Source organism: Protopterus annectens, chromosome 1.part0 (assembly GCF_019279795.1).
Source record: "Protopterus annectens isolate FY-2018-M chromosome 1.part0, PAN1.0, whole genome shotgun sequence".
NCBI lineage: Eukaryota > Metazoa > Chordata > Ceratodontiformes > Protopteridae > Protopterus > Protopterus annectens.
In genome coordinates, this window is record NC_056725.1 from 1,833,697,960 (window position 1) to 1,833,719,983 (window position 22,024).

At 41.1% G+C, this 22,024-nt stretch overlaps 1 protein-coding gene across 1 annotated transcript in view; it reads left to right on the forward strand.

Annotated features, from left to right (window-relative positions):
• Nucleotides 1-22,024, forward strand: part of C7 (complement C7) — a 708,293-nt gene that overhangs the window by 209,005 nt on the left and 477,264 nt on the right. Inside the window, exon 6 of the mRNA XM_044069786.1 lies at nucleotides 16,282-16,420. Within this exon, the coding sequence (XP_043925721.1) occupies nucleotides 16,282-16,420 (139 nt within the window). The remainder of the gene's footprint in view (nucleotides 1-16,281; nucleotides 16,421-22,024) is intronic.

Consider the following 22,024-nt stretch of genomic DNA (forward strand, 5'->3'; position numbering starts at 1 on the left):
TTCACTCACCTCATCCAATCCCCTACCCAAATCAACAAAAACCCTAACAATCATACCTTACTTGACTTATCCTAGTCAACAAAGCCCCTCACTGTTACCTAGCAGGCTGCTTACCTGACAGTCTTAGTGACCACTCCCCCACTTTCCTAATTTGGCACCACACAAGCAGTCTCAAGCCCATTATCCACAGGAAATACGGAACAAGTCCAACTTCAACCCCAACTCCTTCATCTCCTCCCTGCAAATAATGAGCTGGTCACCACTAAAATACCTCAACCTAGATGCGGCTGTCCACTTCTTCAACAAGTACCTCCCTCTCCATCCTAAACACCCGTGCTCCTGTAAGAAATGCCAAAGTCAGATCCAGGTGTGCCCCATGGTTACAAAAGACCACCAGAACCCTAATGAAATCCAGAGATAAGGCCTGGGAGCACTGGCGACTAACAAAAAATAACTCAGATAGGCAAGCATTCCTTGAACTGCGCAATAAAGCCAAAAAGCATATAAAATTAGACAAATCCCTTTACTATAAATCCACCTTAAACTTTACCAACCATAACCCTAAGCAATTCTGGTCCACTATTAACACTATCCTCCACCCAGGGAAGGTTGATACCCCCCAGCTGTCCATTCCCCTCTCCTCCAGCAGTATTGCTGAATCCTTCAATAAACACTTCACTGAAACTATAACATCTCTAAACAAACAACACTTCCCTACAACAGCCCTCCCAACTCCCAACCCTAACCCCCCACTCCTCTTTTCTTCTTCACCTCAGTACACCTCCTACATAAAAAGACTATTGGCAAAACTTAAACCCACCAAACTCGCAGGTGACAACCTCCCCTCTGAATACTTGAAAACTGCAGCTGATACACTACCCTACCCAATTTCAATTCTAATCAACCATTCCATAACAGAAGACTATGTTCCCTCAATATGGAAAACATTCCACATCATTCCCCTCCACAAAGGCACCCCCTCCACCGACCTCGTCAATTACCACCCCATTGCTATCCTCTCCCCTCTCTCCAAGATACCTGAAAAATGTATCAACACCCAGGTCTCCCAACGACCTCCTAGCTAATAATCTCCTCTCCAAAACCCAACATGGTTTCAGGCCATATCACAGCACTACCTCCGCTCTGCTCTCCTTCACCAACACTATACTTCATCACAAAAACAAGGGCATCTTCTCTACTGCAGTATTTCTAGATCTCTCAAAGTCCTTTGACATGATATCTCATGAGCTACTACTCTCTACGCTCCCCAACCTCTCCTTTTCACAATCAGCCTGCAACCGGTTCCACAATTATCCTCCCGGATGCCAGCAATCAGTAATCTGGGACGATAACCTATCACCTCGCCTCCCAGTTACTCCTGGAGTTCCCAGAGGGTCTATCGTTGGCCCTCTGCTATTCGCACTTTTCACTAACAACCTACATACTGCCAACACACAAGCATCTCTTATACAGTACGCAGATGACTCAACTCTCATCTGCTCTGCCCCCACTCTACCAGAACTACAACAAATCACACAGGAATCATTCTCTTCTGTAGAAGCTGGCTATCCAATGCTCAGCTCCTACTCAACCCAAGTAAGTCAAAACTTCTCCTGTTCCAACCTTCCAAAGCCACCCAAAACACGCCCCCTTCAATATTTTCACCAAAGACAATACCATCATCTCTCCATCAGAACACACAAAATTACTCAGTGTGGAAATAGACAACAAGTTTAGATTTGACACCGACATATCTCTCACAATAAAAAAAGTTCACAAGAAACTTGGTGCATTATATCGAAGCCGCCAATTCCTAACCAAGGCAGCTAGAATCTCCGTAGCCAATTTCCAGCTAATCTCCACCCTACTCTATAGATCCACCAAACTTTCCAACCTTAGACAGACAGACCTACACAAGCTGGATGCTTGTTACAACAAAATTGCTAAATTTGCCACTGGAACCTCCTACCGCAGCCATCATTGTATCTCCCTTAAAGAACTAAACTGGCTAGAACTCCCACAACTCCTTCACTTTAATCAACTCACCCTCGCTCATAAACTTATTAACCACCCCCTTAACATCCCTTCCCTTTAAACCCTTCTCCAACCCTATCACTCCACTAGGCCCCTAAGATCAAGCAACAAAAATCAACTAACTGTTATCAAACCCTAAAACTCAGCAGGAGAAGCCATATTTTCATGTACCATATCTAAACTTTGGAGCAATCTTCCATCCTCTATAACTACTCTACCATCCAGCAGCCTTTTCAAGACTGCACTCAAATTCCACTTACATTTGCAGTGGCTTTGTTCTTGTTCTAATCCAGACTAACACCCCCCTTACCCCCCCCACCTAGACTATTAACCCAACTATACTACCACCACTACTAGCCACAGTCAGAATTAGCTAGTTGTCTTTACATACTTTAAAATCTTGTCTGACAACTTTGTTACGAATATTATAAACAAGAAACTATCTTAACTTGCAAAATTTACTGTATATACTGTTGATAATCAATATCTTGTTATTGTATTAAAGCCAACAACCTGTAGTGTTTACTATTGCTGCAACTTTGTATCTCTATTTATCATGTACATGATGTGGAGCTTTTCTCCCCGGGAATCTGCTGAAAAAAGACCTGCATCCAGTCGGAATTTCCTGGTAAACAAATGTAAATAAAATAAAAAAAATAAAACCATACACATGCACACTTACAACACTGATGACTAACTCTTTCTGGAACTTAAAAACTACTTACGCCCCCCACAACCCCCCTAACTATATATACTAACTCTAGGATCGCACTACAGTGGGGAAAAGGGCATATACCTTTTACTTACCTTACAGTAGTCTACATGCTGCCACTACACACAAAACACCCACCGTATTACTTGAGATACTTCCCATAAAAATGTAAACAGAAATATCCACTTTAAGAAACACTACAACACTACTTTCTACATGACTATAGATATTCTGACACTATAAGTTACAGTAATTCTTTTTATCACAAGCAAGTCACAGGAGAAGGGAAACCCACATCATGTCTATGGCTTACAATTCAGTATAATGAGATTCATTCAAATGAGTTTTCAGTATTTTTAAAATTCAGTGTCTACCTGATATGGTCGACAGCTCATATGATCGACATGCAAAACACTGACACCAGAACACAGACAGCTCAAAACACTGAAAGCTCATTTGGTCGACAGCTCATTTGGTCGACACATGAAACCAAAGATTTACGCCCTTCCCCCACTGTAGGGTGACCCTGGAGTAGGAATAATAAGTTTGGGGGGGTGTGGGGGTGAAGCCCCCCACATTATGTACATGAATGTAGTCAAGTCAGTTCAATGTATCCATATGTATGTTTACAATGTATGACATATGTGGGGGGCTTCGCCCTCCACACCCCCCAATGTGGGGGGCTGTGCCCCCCAAACGTATTATTCCTACTCCAGGGTCGCCCTACAGTGGGGGAAGGGCATAATCCTTTGGTTTCATGTGTCGACCAAATGAGCTTTCAGTGTTTTGAGCTGTCAGTGTTCTGGTGTCAGTGTTTTGGTTTTTGATCATATGAGCTGTCGACCATATCAGGTAGACCTATATATATTTATATATATATATATATATATATATATATGTATATATATATCTGAGGATTAGTTTTGAAAGTAATAACTGACTTTCCGTACCAGACAGACATTAATTCCATAATCTTGGAAAGTGTTGCTCAATGAATCTATCATATGTTGATACTTACTTTCAGTAGTACGCTATCCACTCTGTGGTGTTATCTTCTCTTCCCCAGTGCTGTGGTCTAAGAATAGCTTTTCAGATACAACCAGATCAGACGAGTTATAGACTATGCAGAGGTCATCTCTGAGTAACCTACAAGAAAGATATACTGATAGTTACTAAAGCCTCTCTGAATAGTTATGGTTTCCCAACCCTGTGGTTCTTCTAGTAGTAAATTACATTTTTTCATGTTGCTTTACATGGCTTGTCAAAGATTACAGACAGTACATTATTCAATAAAAAATAAGATCAGCATACTATAAAGATGTACACTGATTTCCATGGACTAGCTAGGCACCCTTTAAAAATAGTAGGTTGACAGAATGTGCGATCTGACTTTAGTAAATATGCAGTGGTCAGAGATTTAATTGCTGTCAGCCTTTATCCCTAGTCCTTTAATGATCATGTTGCTTTCAAGGAATGAGCATGTATTTATTGTCCTTTTGCCAAGTGACAAAATGATATATTGCATTTTTGTAGACCATCTCGGATAACTTTAGCATCTTCTGTTCAAGTAATTAAGTAATTACTTCAGCACCAAGAAGCTGAAATCCCTGCTCTCTTGCACACCAAACAATAATACCAAAGAGGTTGTCAGCTCACACACCACAACTCTTACACAAAGCACACATACCAGAACTCATATTGAACTCAACACAGAGTCCTCCTAAGCACAAGGTTGCTACACCTGACATAGCACCCACAGCACTCAAGACTCATAACACCTGTATCTCACCAACTAGGTCCTTAAGGCGCAACACACCCAAACCTAATTTTCTTGCTATTGGAGATTCTGTAGTGAGACACACTTATGTCCCGCTCACCAGGTTGGATAAGGAGAAAGTCACGGTCAGCTGTCTGTCCAGTACCAGGATTTTCAGATCACACATGCACTCAAGTCACTCAACAACAAGTACCGTTATGACTCAATCATAGTTCATGTTGGTATGAACGACTTGAGATGTTCCTCACTAGACTATATGAACAGAAATATGATTGAGCTGTCTAAATATGTGTCCCAGGCAGGTATGTTCCTAGCCTTGAGCATTGTACCTTTACCTAGAATGATGTCACAATATAAACAAAAAAATTATTGACTTTAACAGTTGGCTTAGTTTCTGGTGTCATTCAAGAGGGATCCAGTTTCTGTCAGCTTGGGATGACATGTTTAATAGACCTCGCTGATTTGCCAGAGATGGTCTACACCTGGCACCTCTGGGCTTTCAGCTGCTGGCTAAGGCTCTTTCCTTCCCCATAGTGCCTTTTTTTATACAAGGTCTCAAAAACAAAACTTTTGATGTGAAAATATCCAGCACAAACAAAATAAGGGTTATGCTCCTGAATGCTAGGAGTTTAAACCAAAAGCTGCACTCTCTGGAAGCATTCCTTTCCTTGAATGATGTAGACATTTGTGCAGTCCCAGAAACCTGCTTTGAGGCCACAGAAAGTACCCCAGCCTTGCAAGGCTATAATGCCTTCCACAGCTTCAGATCGCAAAATGAAAGTGTGAGGACCAAAGATGGTGGAGTATCTCTACCAACATTAAAGATAAGTACCCCTCCAGACTGGTTAGACAAGATAACTCTGTGGAGCTGCGCCAACTTCAGATCACTATGGGTAAGACCCCCCCCTTCAAGTCATTGCTAGTTACAGATCCCCCTCCATGAACCAGATGCTCATGCGGGTTATTTGGCTTTACTTGAGTCAATCAAAATACAACCTAACACTCTTGTCATAGGAGATTTTTAACTATCCACCATTAACTTGGAAACCTATACAAGCCCCAACTTACTTGCACAAAAGTTCCTTGACTTTGTTAACTCTAATGCCCTGGAACAAATTGTACAAAATCCTACAAGGGACTCAAATGTACTTGACCTGGTTCTCACCAACATGAGAGACCATTGCACTACCGTAAGTGTAGGACCCTCATCAGTAAAATCTGATCACAAGTCAGTCACTTTTGAAGTAGGAAAAACCCAGAACCCATTAGAGGCGAAGTCAGATTAGAAAACTTCACCAAAGTCAACTATACCCTCCTAGGAGTTGGCATAAATGATTTCCAAGCTCCATTCTATACAGATGATCTTGTTAACTGTATATACTCTGATACCCTGTACCAACAGTTATACAAATGTATAGACTCAGCTGTGCCAGATAGGACCAAGGTAGGAGTCTCAAGAAAAAACAAGCCATCCTGGTAGACATTTTTCATAAATAAACTATACAACAAGCATAAGCAGTTGTTATCTAAGAATACCAAAGGATGTCCCAGCACTGGACAAGTATCCTTCTAAGTCTAAATAAACAAATAAGACAACTTATAAAATCCTCTAAGGGCAACTTCAAGAAAAAATTAGCAAACACAGATGAGGATAACCATAAGGCTTTCTTCAGCTACATCTGTTGCCTAAAAGGTAGGACCCAGACATGTGCTGAAGTAGTGACAAATTATATCACACACACTGATCCTGCAGAAATTGCTAACCTACTAGCGGACGAGTCTGCTGAAAATTTCTCCCCTTTATCCCCTCTAAACATTTCACAAACCATACCTTCAACAGCTCCCCTGTCCTATATATCTAAAGAACAGGTCATAAAAGCTCTAAGGCAAAAAACACAGCCTCTGTGGGTCCTGATGGCACCCCAGGCTGCATTCTAAACAAACTAAAACAGAAATTAGCAAACCCCTTAGCCACCCTATTTAACCACAGCATGAATGCAAGATTTGTCCCAGGTGAATGGAAAACTGCGACCATTATCCCCCTCCACATGGGTGGCTTAGCAACAGATACGAAGAATTATAGACCCATAAGCCAGACTAGCCTTATATGCAAGGCCATGGACCTCATAAATAAAAAGGTAGGTGACCTCCAAACCCTTGATCCAACCCAGTCTGGCTTTGTAAAGGGTCGATCATGCCTGTTCAAGCTAGTAGACTTCTTTGAAAATGTGACCAGGGCCATAGATGAGGGCAGATCTGTGCACACAGCATATCTGGACTTGGCAAAGGCCTTTGACACAATCCCCCACTCAGGCATTATTGACAGACTCACCCACCTAAATGTCAACCACTTTGTTGTTAGGTGGGTCGCAAATTGGCTCACTAACCATACACATGCTATCAAAGTGGGTGACTCCACCTCAACCAGCAGACCTGTCAGCAGTGGGGTTCCACAAGGGCCAGTACTGGGCCCCATTTGTTTGGTGTTTACTTCTTGGAAGTTCAGGCCAAAACAAAAGGGCTGTGGCTGACCAAGTTTGTTTGGTATTTACTTCTCAGAAGTTCAGGCCAAAACAAAGGGGCTGTGGCTGACTAGGTTTGCTGATGACTGCAAACTTGGCACAGTCATTGACTACTCAAATTATGTCATTGCATTCCAAGAGGGGCTTACACAGACCAACGATTGGTGCCAAAGCCATGGACTCAAACTAAATGCAAAAAAATGCATCATCATCCTCTTCAGTAAAAGCAGTGCCCCTACTAAATATCAAGTAAACAACAATATCTTAAGTACGAACACTGTAGCAAGAGATTTGGGCACACAAGTAGATTGTGACCTAAACTTTGACAACCAAGTGTCCACTGTAGTAAGAAAGACATTCTACATCACACATTTGATTAGCAAAGGCATAGCCTCAAGAGCAAAAGAGGTTAGAACCCCCCTATACTCATCCCTTATCAAGCCCATAATTGAGTATAACACCCCTTTAGGTATGTACCGTACCAGGCACCTGCAGCAAATGGAGAAACCCCAGAGATTTTTAACTAAGAAGATCCAGGGTCTTCAGCACATGCCTTACACAGACAGACTGAAGCCTTTGTCACTGTATTCAGTAGCATGTAGGCTGCTTAGAAGAGACTTGTGCCTGGCTTACAGAGCAATTTCTGACCCCGACCTCATGAAGTTACTGCACATCCGTAAGTCAGATGGGAATAGAATTACCTGCTCCAGTGACCTACAGTATATCTGGCCTGTGATTTAAATAGGGCATGCTGGAGAGACAAATTCATCTCACAGAGGTTGCCACTTTCCTGGAATAGGCTAACAATTCATGCTAGAGCACCTCTATGACTCTGTTCAAAAGGAGCCTGGATGAATGGATGGGAAACCGCAAATTCTTGCTGGGAATAGCTCTTATATCCCTCTTGGACATGGGCAGTCATTACGAATAATAATCTTAAGCATTGACTGGACTTTTTCTTTTGAAATATAATAGGAGTAATAGGCTAGGCTTAAAATGACCCTCAGGTCAATAGCCTAGTAACTTCCTGTGAACCATGTTACTTAGAAGCAGTAGTTCACTTATTTGTTTATACATAGCCCATTTCCCACCTGTATATCTAAGACAAATAACCTGAAAAGAAGTGACCTCAGTACAGAAACCGGTGGAACAACACTGATAACCTCTCCCCCCACACACAGTCTCTGATTGCATGAGTAGTAAACAAAGTGTAAGTAAAATAAAAAAAACAGCATTGCTTGAAGTATAAGACCAAAAATCAGAACTGAAAGAAACTGGTTAAAATCATGCATATGTGAGCGGTTGTTAAGAAACCCTTGAGGCATTAGGGTCACAAGGGTTCTGCCAGAAAGATAGTGAATTCCGTACACACATACAGTGGATATAAAAAGTTTACACACCTAACTGAGAGCTGTCATATGAGGCTAAGGGAACTCTATGTGTCTGTCTGTGTTACATGGTTTTTGAGATATTTAGAAAAATGTGAAAATTATAATTAATATCATAAAAACAACAGTTAATATCTATTTATCTGCACTAAACATAGGTCAAATATTAATGCCGGTCAGTTTGCTGTTGTGTAAGCTTTAAGATGAACTTTTTTATAACTTTGTACATAGCATGGTTTTTGAATTATTGATGTAAATATGAACAAGCGATATTGATGCCTAGAGGCGTCAGTAGGAGTTAACTGCAGATGCACCTGGAGGCGTCACTCGGATGTAATGAGTTAAAATGCTAGGTTCTTGTGATATAAAAAAAATGAGACTACAATAAATCATTTCAAAACTTTTCCCACCTTTAATCTGACCTATAACCTGTACAATTCAATTGAAAACCAGACAAGTCTGTTAGGGTAAAAAAATATAAAAAATAAAAATCATACAGGACGCTGGTTGCATAAGTGTACACACCCTTAAACTAATACTTTGTTGTGTGTGCACACCTTTAAACTAATACTTTGCTGAAGCACCTTTTGATTTAATTACAGCATTAAGTCTTCTTGGGTAGGAGTCTGTTAGCATGGCACATCTTGACATGGCAATATTTGCCCACTCTTCCTTGCAAAAGTGCTCAAAATCTGTCAGATTGCGAGAGCATGTGTTGTGCACAACCCTCTTTAGGTCACCCCACAGATTTTCTATTGGATTTAGTTCTGGACTCTGGCTGGACCTTTCCAAAATATTAATTTTCTTCTGGTGAAGCCATTTTTTTGTTGATTTGGATGTATGCTTGGGGTCATTGTCATGCTGAAAACTGAAATTCTTCTTCATCTTCAACTTTCTAACAGACACCTGAAGGTTTTAGGCCAAAAGTGACTGTTATTTGGAACTGTTTGTAATTCTCTCCACCTTGACTAAAGCCCCAGTTCCAGCTGAGCAAAAGCAACCCCAAAGCATGATACTGCCACCACCATACTTCACCTTGGGGGTGGTGTTCTTACGGTGATGCAAAGTGTTGTTTTTGCGCCACACTTACCTTTTGGAATTGTGGCCAAAAAGTTCAAACTTGGTCTCATCAGAACATACACATTTTCCCACATGCTTTTGGGAGACTTGATGTATTGTTTTGCAAATTTTAGCCAGGCCTGGATGTTTTTCTGTGTAAGAAAAGGCTTCCATCTCGCAACTCTACCTCATAGTCCAGACATATGGAGAATACGGGAGATTGTTGTCACATGTTGTATACAACCAGTACTTGCCAGAAATTCCTGCACCTCCTTCAGTGTTGTTGTAGGTCTCTTGGCAGCTTCCCTGACCAGTTTCCATCTTGTCGTTTCATCAGTTTTGGAGGAATGTCCAGCTCTTTGCAATGTGACTGTTGTTTTTCTCCACATTTTGATGATTGTCTTCATTGTGTTCCATAGTATATCCAATGCTTTGGAACTTTTTTTGTACCCTTCTCCTGACTGATACCTTTCAACAATGAGAACCGTTTGATGCTTTGTAAGCTCTCTGTGAACCATGGCTTTTGCTGTAGTAGGCAACAGGAAAATCCTACTAAGACAGCTGAAATTTATTTGGGGTTAATCAGAGTCTCTTTTATTGATGGCAGGTGTGTAGCCAAGAAGACTGAATGTTGTAATTAAATCAAAAGGTGCTTCAACAAAGCATTAGTTTAAGGGTCTGCACACTTATGCAACCAGCATACTGTGCGTTTTTTAATTTTTTATATTTTTTCCCCTAACAGATTTGCTTGTTTTTCAATTGAATTGTACAGGTTATAGGTCACATTAAAGGTAGGAAAAGTTTTGAAATGATTTATTGTGGTCTCATTTTTTTATATCACAAAAACCTGGCATTTTAACAGGGGTGTGTACACTTTTTATATCCACTGTAGTATATGGTGTAAGGCAGGCAAACAAGTTCCTGCCAGCTATTTCCTGATGCATCCTGGGAATACTTATTATTCATTAATCTGCAGAACAGAGTCAATGAGATCAAATGTAGAAAACCAGAATTTCGTTAAGATAGATAGGAGCAGGTTTGTGAAGGGCGTGATACATTAAGACCAATAAAGGCATGAAACATTAAGACCAGTATCTTGGTTTACTTTAGTCACCATAGGTATCCTGTTCAGAAGCAAGTAGCAACTGATGGAAACATGTCTGTAGAAATGTGCACCTGTAGGAGTTAATCTGGGTCAGTGTTGTAAAGGGTTACAGTTCATAGCAGTAATACAGAAAGTAAGACTATACAACACAAAGAGCTGTTTCATGAACAGAGATGAGGATCTGATGAGTTATCCTGGAGATTTTCTTAAAATAATAAGATGATTTTAGCACTCCGATGGCATGTTATCTAGAAGCATTTCAAGATGTTAAGCTTCCAATACAAACTTCATCCTGTACCCCCATAAAAATGAAAGAGGAGGGTGTAAGTAACACATGAAGGTTGCACTGCTGCATGCAGTAGTATTACCGTAGACTTAAATGCATTTCTGAGCAAACTTCAGACTTATGCTTTTGAGAAAAGGCAAGACAGAGATGAATGCTGCTGTCATAACACTGGTGCTGTATACCTTTTCTCAAAATGACATTTCAAAATGTATCATGTACACAGTGAAAAAAAGACATGCCAAAACCATAACCAGAAGAAATGTAGGTGAGGGTGGTCTCACTGTTACTGTTTATCTCAGAGAGAGTGTTTTTGAGGTACTTCTTAGAAGCTTTCTGTAACCAAGGGAAACTGGGACTAAAACACTCACTGCCCATGGATGTGAATTCATATCAGGACTAACACTCACTACCCATGGATGTGAAATTCATATTAGGACTACATTACTTACTTCCCATGGATGCTCATAGGTTCATAGGTAGGTACTAGGCTATTGGCCCTAGGGCCTATATAAGCCTAGCAAAAAGGTACCCTGGCTTTCGCCACCTAAGAAAATTATTTTCCTGTGCCACTGTCGAGCAGAGCCACAGAAGTGATCCCGGGGGTGAATTTCCTATCCCCCATCCAATCATCAAGATTTTTCTTGAAGAGTGCTAATGAGGAGTTTTGTTTGATATAGATAGGTAGTTTGTTACAGAGTATGGGAAGTCTCTGGGACAGGAATCTATCCCTCCAGCATGTTCTGTTTATTGTGGTGGCAAGGTTTAGGTCCCTAGAGCATGTAGCTCGTAGGGATTGGGATTTCTTTAAGTGGAGCATGTCCAAAAGCTGTGGGTTTGACATAGCTTTATGTGTTAGGCAGAGATCGCCTCTGAGTAGGCAATATGCGATGGAGTAAAGCTGCAGTTTTTTGAGACGGTCTGCGTAGGGCATCTGTTTGAGGCCAGTAATCCTCTTTGTGAGGTATTTCTGCAGCCTTTCCAGTTGTTGTAGATGTGAATTCATATCAGGACTACAATACTTACTACCCATGGATGTGGATGTATATCAGGACTAAAGTACTTACTAACTGGGGATGTGAATTTATATCAGGTCCAAAACACTCACTGCCCATGGATGTGAATTCATATAAGGACTAAAACACTCCCTACATGTGGATGTGAATTCATATAAGGAATAAAGCACTCCCTACACATGGATGTGAATTCATTATCAGGACTAAAACACTCACTACCCATGGATGTGGATTCATATCAGAGTGAGCTTATGAAAAACTAGTGATGAGAATTAATTCATCAGGCATTTATGCTGGAGTGAGGGATCAGGCATTTATGCTGGAGTAGGGGATAAGGTATTTATGCTGGAGTAGGGGATCAAGTATTTATGCTAGAGTAAGGGATCAGGCATCTATGCTTGAGTAAGAGGGTGGATATTTGCGCTGGAGTAAGGGATCGGGTATTTATGCTGGAGTAAGTGCTATCTGAAGGTAGTGCACTGCGGGGGTAGGGCTGCACCAGGCCTGGTACTAACTTCACAATTAAATTCCTATTGATGCAGTCCCACACTCTCTTCTCAGGTTCAAATTCCTAATGATGCATCCTACACTATCTTCACAGGTTCGCACCAGACATCAAACATCTGCTTGAAGACAAGACTTTAAGATATGAGCTGTATTGTGGGAGGACCACATAAGCCTTCCATAACCTAAGACTACTTGTTTGTGCAGCTTTGAAGGTCAGACTCAGGATAAGAGCTTATAGTGTAAGTACCCTCAGTCCATGACTGGATAACTCATGCAATTTTTCCCCAGAACCAAGATGTCTGTCAATTAGCTCCAGCTGATCATCTAGAGACAAAATGGTGCAATAACCTCAAGATACATCCTGTTAGGGTGAAAGCTGAGTGCACGTCTCCCCCAGTCCCAAGATTCTTGACTGATGATGAACAGTGGGCTCTGCCTCATACCCTCTCTAGTGGAGAGGTAAACTCACTTTCTGCAGGGTTTGTGGAGCTAATTGAGCACCACACTTAGCTCAAGGAGGTTCAAGTCTGTGCCTGGCCTGCCAATGCTTGTCCTTGTGACAGTGAGTGCTTAAACATATGCCTGTGGTTCTGATGAGGACCCTTCCACTGGTCTTCACATGAAGACACCCTAACCACTACCATCATTGTGAGGTGGATAAAGTAGGCAAACAACTTTTGATGCCTTTGTTATCAAATAACCAGGCTGAACCCCTGGGACTTGCAGCAGTTATTAACAACTCATTATTCCATGTGACAGTGTTAGCAATGCCAATACAGCCCTTGACTAGTAAGTTGAGAGGTACTTAGAAATATATTTATGAATCTTGTGCAAATGAATTCTAGATGCCTTATCAGTGATAGCAGGGATCAAGATCTGAGTTATATGAGCAACAGAAAATAACTGCAGTCACATAAGTCCAGTGTGCTTGAGCAGTTGTGGTATTACATCAAGTTGCTTCATGGGCAGATGCACAGAAATCCCTGAATGTGGGATGTTGTTGAAAAAAATTGCAGAGTTCTGATCAGTAGGGTAATACTTTAATTAAGGAACCTATAAAAGAGATTCCTCAGTGTTAGACATGAAATTATGTCAGTAGTTAACATGCATTCCATTAAAGTATTTTTTAATCCATTCTTTTAAAGTATTTTTTTTACTCATCACATTAACTTTTCACTTTTTTATTTGACTCATACATTTAAAGTCCCAGAGGTATTACTTTTTTATTGTGTTTTTCTCCACAAGCCTAGCACTGCATACTGGTAACCATCTCCTACATCGAAGTGGACTCTGACCTCTTTACTGGCTGATCACGTATTCAAAAGCTCCTGATCTGAAAATAATTTGCCATCATTAGTGACTTCAATATCCAGACCAACAACATTAACTAGCCTTTGAATTCTGACAGTTTTCACAGGCATTGGCCAGACTAGCATTTTCTGCTAAATGGACCAGAAACTTTTTACAACTGAACATCGTATTTTGTTGATAATCCCCAGCATTGTGAATACTTTTAGAGTTCATTCAAGTTCATATCTTTCATTAAAGATTCTGAATGTCTTTTAAAAACTGTGCCTCAAAATGCAAAACTATAAATCCCTGTAAAATTCAGATAAGTACAGTGTTTATTCTATACCAGTTGTATCTCATGCTGCCAAAACTGAATTAATAGATGTATTATGTCATTCACAGCATGAAGTTATGGGAAAGAGTAGTGGAAGCTAGGTTAAGAAAGGATGTGATGATTAGTGATCAGTAGTATGGTTTCATGCCGGGAAAGAGCACTACAGATGCGACGTTTGCGCTGAGAGTGCTGATGGAGAAGTACAGAGAAGGGCAGAAGGAGTTGCATTGTGTTTTTGTAGACTTAGAGAAAGCATATGACAGGGTGCCTAGAGAGGAGTTGTGGTATTGTATGAGGTAGTCAGGAGTGTCAGAGAAGTATGTAAGAGTGCTACGGGATATGTACGAGGGTAGTGTGCCAGCGGTGAAGTCTGCGGTGGGAGTGATGGATGCGTTTAAGGTGGAGGTGGGGTTACATCAAGGATCAGCTCTGAGCCCTTTCTTATTTGCAATGGTGATGGACAGGTTGACAGACGAGATCAGACAGGAGTCCCCATGGACTGTTATGTTTGCAGATGACATTGTGATCTGTAGTGAGAGAAGGGAACAGGTGGAGGAGACCCTGGAGAGATGGAGATATGCTCTAGAGAGAAGAGGAATGAAGGTCAGCAGGACTAAGACAGAATATATGTGTGTGAATGAGAGGGAGGATAGAGGAATGGTGAGGATGCAAGGAGTAGAGGTGGCGAAGGTGGATGAGTTTAAATACTTGGGATCAATAGTTCAGAGTAACGGTGAGTGTGGAAGAGAGGTGAAGAAGAGAGAACAGGCAGGATAGAGTGGGTGGAGAAGAGTGTCAGGAGTGATTTGTGGCAGACGAGTACCTGTAAGAGTGAAAAGGAAGGTCTACAAGAGGGTAGTGAGACCAGCTATGTTGTATGGGTTGAAGACAGTGGCATTGACAAAAAGGCAGGAGTTTGAGTTGGATGTGGCAGATTTAAAGATGTTAAGATTTTCACTGGGTGTGACAAGGGTGGACAGGATTAGGAATAAATATATTAGAGGGTCAGCCCAGGTTGGAAGGTTTGGAGACAAAGCCAGAGAGGCAAGATTACATTGGTTTGGACATGTGCTGAGGAGGGATGCTGAGTATATTGGGAAAAAGATGCTAAGGATGAAGCTATCAGGTAACAGGAAAAGAGGAAGGCCTAAGATAAGGTTTATGGTTGTGGTGAGAGAGGACATGCAGGTGGTTGGTGTGACAGAGCACGATGCAGAGGACAGGAAGAAATGGAAACAGATGATCCACTGTGGCGACCCCTAATGGGAACAGCCGAAAGAAGATGATGATTATGTCATTAGATGTACTTTTTAAGATACGGTTCAATTAATTGTTTAAAACAGTATCATCAACCCAGCTTGAGTTGATAAAAAATCCCTCCATATGATTTATGAAATATTTTAAATGTCCCAATGTACCAGTTGTAAAATAAATTTGTTATGTTCAGTCCAGCCCTGCAACACAGAGGGAGAAAGCCCTTACTGCACCCATGGCAAACTGTGTTTGACTACTGGCACAGGTGCAGGAGTCATGGCTGGTGTCAGTAAGCTTATCCTAGGGGAGGAAGACAGTCCAGGTTCACTCCAATTGAAGAACCTGGTGGGCTCCATGCTGTAAGTGGTTTAATGCTTGGTCAGGAGCCTGCGCATGTTTGGAAGCATGCATGCACCTCCTAAAGGCAGCGATTGCAACGCTTGCAAGGCTGTAACTGAGTAGTGTGGGTTAAGACATACTTCCCAGCTGCAGTTTGGCACTGCACCAGCATCCATGACACTGACCACAGGTATGGCCTGAGTTGAGCATGGTGGAGGCTAACCTGAGATTAGTAGACTTGGTGAGTGAGGAGAGGAGCTCATGGCAGCTGATGGTTAACAGCGAGAAATGAAAAAAAGTTATGGTTGCCCTTTTCAAGCCAGCAAATTTGTTTAATGTAACACGTTCCTCAAGCAAAGTCCAAACTGTGCCCATCAGTTTTGGATAGAAGTTCAAGGGCACCAATGCCACATTTACGTATTCAAAGAGTCATTATGTGTTTAGCCTTTTTCAGCATTTTTGCATGTAAAATCTTTGCCATAATTTTGGTATGAATTAGCTACTTTGGGTGGATAAAGTGATATGTATTATATGGTTACTGCAGGCTGATATGCAGGATAAACATGGTGTCTCAATGAAAATATCTCATACTATGTAATATATTTAAACCTTTATTTACTATGGTCATTTGTAAAGCATTTAGTGTTTTCTTCATTTCCAGCTTTGACACAGTTTATGGTGAATTTAAAAGATCTGTCATCCACACAGCAAGCTTCGGTGGTCAGTGCAGGAAAGTATTCAGTAGTGACTTGAAGAATTATTACAGGCTGGGCGAAAGTCTTATTTCCTATACATTTCAGGTATGTCTATTTTATATCTTTCATATATCTGCTTACAGTATATTATTCTGGTAGCAGGATCCAGTATGCAGAGGTAACATGCAGTGCCTGGGACAGGCAGGCAGTTATAAGTTGCTTGCCACTCTGTATCTCTCCTTAAGCTATCATTTCACTTTTTGGACAATATTTCTTACAAATTTGGTCAGATTTATTGATTTAATGGCAGCTATAGCAGGGTTTTTAAAATACCTTTACATATCCAAGTATCAGTCCTCTTTTGGCATATGAGCAATTTTTAACTGTACAAGTCATGATTTTTGGCACTCTTCTCAAAAAAGGTTTCTAGCCCTTGATTTGGAGCTCTGTGCTGTGCTCTTGTTGGTTTATATGCAAGTGTGACAGCAGCTGCAGATTTTTGTAAGTACTTCTGCTTTCCTTTCAGATTGAATGCAGGAGCCATTCTATGCAATAAAGATGTAATTATTAATCAACAACTAGAATGGGCTAAAACTGTGTAATTAAATGTTAGTATTACTGTTATTCTTTATTTGTCGCTTGCTACTGAAAGCAATGGACTGTGTAATGCCCTACCTTTTGCAAGTGCATTTTTGAAGTGTTTATAATCACAGCGGTGAGCCTCATTTCAGAAGCAACCCAGAAAGTTTAAACATAACATGTAGTAAGAAAAGTTAAATTCATCCTGCAAATATGCCCCAGTTTCTTTTTATCATTTGCCCTCTAATACCTATATAGATCCTACGTCTCTTTTTTTCCTCGTTTTCATTTATTTATTCGTTTGACATTTGTTAACCAGGTTGGTCCAGCCCTTTTTCAGTGGAGACCCGAGGAGAAAAGCTCCAGTTGACAGAAGTAATGACATTCTATGATGAAATTTTATACATGGATCAGAAAAATAACAGTTTTAAACAATAATATACTATACTGAGAATATGAGCAAATATGAACAAGCTAGTAATATACAGCAATTATGTACATGAACCAAAAGAACAAAAACTACAAAGTAATACATGTTTTGATAAACAGTGTTGCAACACAGCATTAGGGTAGGACAGAGTGGAAGTTGTTTGGTACATTACACAAAGAGAGAGAGAGACCAGATTCAGTAAGGATGTTATTTACAAAGTAGCTTAAGTGAGAGTAAGTGGGTTACCTATAGAACAGTGAGAGTGGAAATGGAAATTAAGGGGTAGTAAGGCAAGGGCAGGATTTTGAGTTGAGGAAGTAGTTTTTGACTTTAGTTTTGAAGAGGCTGGTACTTTGAATGTTGCGGATGTCAGGGGAAAGCCTATTCCAGGCTTGGGGTACTGAGTTTCTGTATAGGAGTTTGCCAGTATTTAAGTTTGGTTTATAAATGTCTAGAAGGTTCTGATCAGAGCTAAGAAGAGAATGAGCTGGGGTATAAGGGGATACAATGTATGAGAGAGAGGGACAGGTTGAAGGTTTATATAGCAGTGAGTGTGTGAGCTGGAGCTGAGATATAGGATGAGCTGGGGGAATTCAAGCCATTGAAGTTTGTTCAGGGCAAGGCAGTGATGAGATTTCTATGGTTGGTTACTGGAAAATCTGGCTATATTGTTGTATGCTTGTTCGAGTTTGGTAAATTAGGATGACTGAAGGTGGGTCAGGCTAAGAGAGGCATAGAGAAGGCATGGAAAAAGAAAGGCTTAAGCAAGAGTGTGTTTGGAGTTGGGAGCTAGGAATTTTTTATTTATATAGAGCAGACCCAATTTCTGTTGTTTTTTTAATGCAGTGTTATATATAGATGTCAAATTTAAGGTGGTCATCAATTATAGTACCAAGAAGTTTGGTGTGTTGTTCAGCTTTGATAAGGGTCTTCTCTTGAGAGGAGATGGTAAAGGTGAATTTGTGGTGGGAGAGAGATTTGGGAAGGAATAGTTGGTGCTTATTCTTTTTAGGATTAAGTATGAGTTGGTGGTCAGTGAGCCACTTTTCCACAGATGAGAAAGTATTTTGGGTGAGGGATAGAAGGTTGGTGATGTTGTCAGAGACAGGATCATAACAGGTTACTGGGCTAATGGCTCTGGGGCCATTTCAATCCTAGCCAAGAATTTATCCCCCAAAAAGAAACCTCAGTCAGCACCTGTCACCCCTGTCAATGAGGGACAAAGGTGGAACCCCTGGGACAAATTTGTGGTTTCCCATCCACTCATCAAGGTTGCACTTGAAGAGTGTCCGCGTGGTACTCTGTTTGACATGTATGGGAAGTCTATTCCAGAGATAGGGCAGCCTCCGGGAGACAAACCTATCTCTCTAGCAGGTTTTGTTGATGTCGTATATTAGATTTATGCCTATCGAGTGGGTAATGCCTGAGGAATTAGACTTACGGATATGGAGCATCTCTAGTAGGGCAGCGTCCGATACTGTCTTGTAGGCGAGACACAGATCACCTCTGAGCAATCTGTATGATACCGAGTAAAGTGATAGTGATTTGAGCCTGTCTGCATAAGACAGGTGTTGGAAGCCATGGATTCTCTTTGTGAGGTATTTCTGTGGCTTTTCCAGTTGATGCAGGTGTTTGGAGAGGTACATACCAAACGGGGCGTTATACTGAATTATAGGTCTAATAAGGGAGGAGTACAGAGAGGTAATAACCTCCTTTTTCTGGATGCAATCCCTTTACTTATGAGATGAACCAAGTAAAAGGCTTTTCTGACCACTGCCGCCACATAATGATCGAATGTGAGATTGTTGTCAACCTGAGTACCCAGGTCTCTCACCACGGGTTATATGCTTAGGGGGTTGCCGTTGATTGTGGTAATCAGTAGGGACCATGTTTTTGCCGAATGGTATGACAATACATTTTTTTTGCATTTAACTTAAGACCATAACTTTGGCACAAGTTATTTGTAGCTGTAAGACCCTCTTGCAGTGTGTTAATGTCATTTGGGGAGTCAGTGACGGAACCCAACTTACAGTCATCTGCAAACTTGGTCAGCCACAGACCCTTGGTCTTTGCCTAGACCTCTGAGAAGTAGATGCCAAACATTAGGGGTCCTAGGACAGATCTCTGGAGAATACCACTAGTGACAGGTCTGCTGTCAGAGGTGGTGGTGCCTATTTTGACCTTGTGGGTCCTATCTGTGAGCCAGTTGGGCACCCATCTGACAAGATAGGGATTAACACCAAGTTGTGTTAACTTTTCAATGATGCCTGAGTGGGGAATTGTGTCAAAGGCCTTGGCCAGGTCAGGGTAAGCTGTATGTACTGACTTTCCCACATCCAGGGCCTTGGTGACAGTCTCAAAGAAACTAGGTTCAATAGGCAGGATCTGCCCCCTGATGAACCCAAATTGGGTAGCGATGACAGTGGAGTCGTCGGCATAGAGTATGAGGGAGGAGGTGGTGCAGGAGGAGTAAAGTTTGTTTGTGAAGATGTTGAAGAGGAGAGGTCCCGGAATTGAGCCCTGAGGGATACCAGTTTAGACAGGCTGGAAGGGAGAGCAAGAGGATTGCCATCGTACAGACTAGAGTCTATTTGAGAGATACCAAACCATGACAAGGAAACCATTTCCTGCTTCAAAAACACTCATTTGTTGAGTCAAACACAAGGTTTAGTGCATTCATTCTTCTGGTAGGAACTTCATCAGAACAATGTTAAAACACAAAACAACTATTTAAATATACTACTACAACCAGTGAGAGTCAAATAAAAAAAATCACATGACTGTATAAAAAAGAATCACGACTGTATAAAAAAAACAACTAAATAACATAATTCTTAAGTTTTAAAACTGGTGAAAGTGAGCCACAAGCTACTGCCACAAGTCCACCTGAGCTTTGCTTCACCTGCATGGTGAATATCTTGACATCTGTATTCAAGAACATATAACAAACTGTTCAGTCAGACACATGACCAGGTTCTTGTCATACCTTTCAAGTACTTTAATTTAGACCCAGAACTATGATTTTTGGCCTTAGATTTTACGTTGGACCACTTACATTTATTGCTTTTTCTCAGTTTTTTATCATAAAGATAGATCGGTTTAAGGGTATACATATTATTATGTAAATGAAATAAATGTATACAAAATTCCTTGTCACTAACTACATGGGGGTCTACTTTCTAAAACTCTATTCCAAAAATGTCCTCTTTTCTTTCTCTGTCTCTTGTCTCTCTGTCTCTTTCTTCTCTGTACTGTCTCTTGTGCTTTTTTTCTCTTGGTAGTGGCTTTAGCTTTCTGATGAGTGATTCTCATCCCCATATCCTCTCCAGTTGGGATCAATGGTGGCAGCAAGTAGTGCAGCCTTTCTCCCGTAGCTTGTTTCTTTTACTACACAAGAAGCAACCATAGAACTTTTGAAATTGAAAACCAAACTTTGGTAAATTATTGATCCTTTTTTTTTTTTGTAGGCTCACTGCAGATTCAGAAATGGCATTCCACACCTTGCACACCAACAGATTAGGTAATGATGTTCTGTACTATGGTACTTCCAGTCCACCACTGATAGCCAGCCAATCATATTTGCGTATTCAAGGAGCTGCTCGAATGGGGGATCAGTCAGCCCACTAACAGCATGCAGCTGCAGACAAGCTCCATAGAAAGACAGAGAGACGGGGGGAAGGGGGGCATGAAAACAAACTTTTTAAACTTTTTAGCTACTTCAGCACAACAGTATTACTGGCACAGGCATGAAAGTAAAATCTATTTATTTATTTATTCATTTATAGTTGTTTACCATGGTAGTTCATTGATCAATATTGGCCATTTCAAGCCCAGCCCAGGTGAAACACAAAACATTTTACAAACAAAAAAGGACAGAAATGTAAGACAATCCCTCCTAACCACACGCTCCAGTGACCTCAACCTCATTACCACAATCAACAGAACATGCTGCAGGAACAGGTTCATAATCCAGAGACTGCCCTTGCAATGGAATAGACTTCCCATACATGTCAAACAGAGCACCTCACTGGCCCTCTTCAAGAGAAACCTTGATGAGTGGATGGGAAATAGAAAATTCACCCTGGGAATCACTCCAGTGGCTCTACTCGACAGAGGCACTGGAAACTAAGGTTGGGTGGCAAGATGTCAGGGTAATCCTATGGACTAGGTTTGTAAAGGCTCCAGGACCATTAGCCTAGTACACACCTGTGAACCTATAAATAGAATTTAACGCACAGTAGATACACTCCTTTATAAAGCTGGTTAACCTTCGGTAATTCGGTGACAGGGAAAGAGAAGTAGAAAGGAGATAAGGATAGTGCCTTAAGTGATACGTCCTGTGTTGAAGCAGGAGCATTTGGTTTGGCTGTAGAAGTGCTTTTTGAGTTGCATTCTAAATTTGGAATAAGTGTTGATTTCTCTTAGGTCGATGGGAAGCGTTTGCTAGAGAGTACATGCCAGACAAGAGAAAGCTTGTGCAATGATGTGGAGTTTGAGTATAGGGGTAATGAGAGTTGATGTGGCTTGTGAGTAGTGTGTCAGGTTGTATGAGGAGGTTTTCTCGTGTAGGTTAGCTGCAAGGGGAGTAAATATCGAGAGATGGAGTAGTTTGTAGAGTTGGGATCCTATTAGCTGTCAGAGGCAGATGCAGTAGTTGTAATCCATGTTCTAACCTGCATGAGTGCATTAGTCAGTCTGTT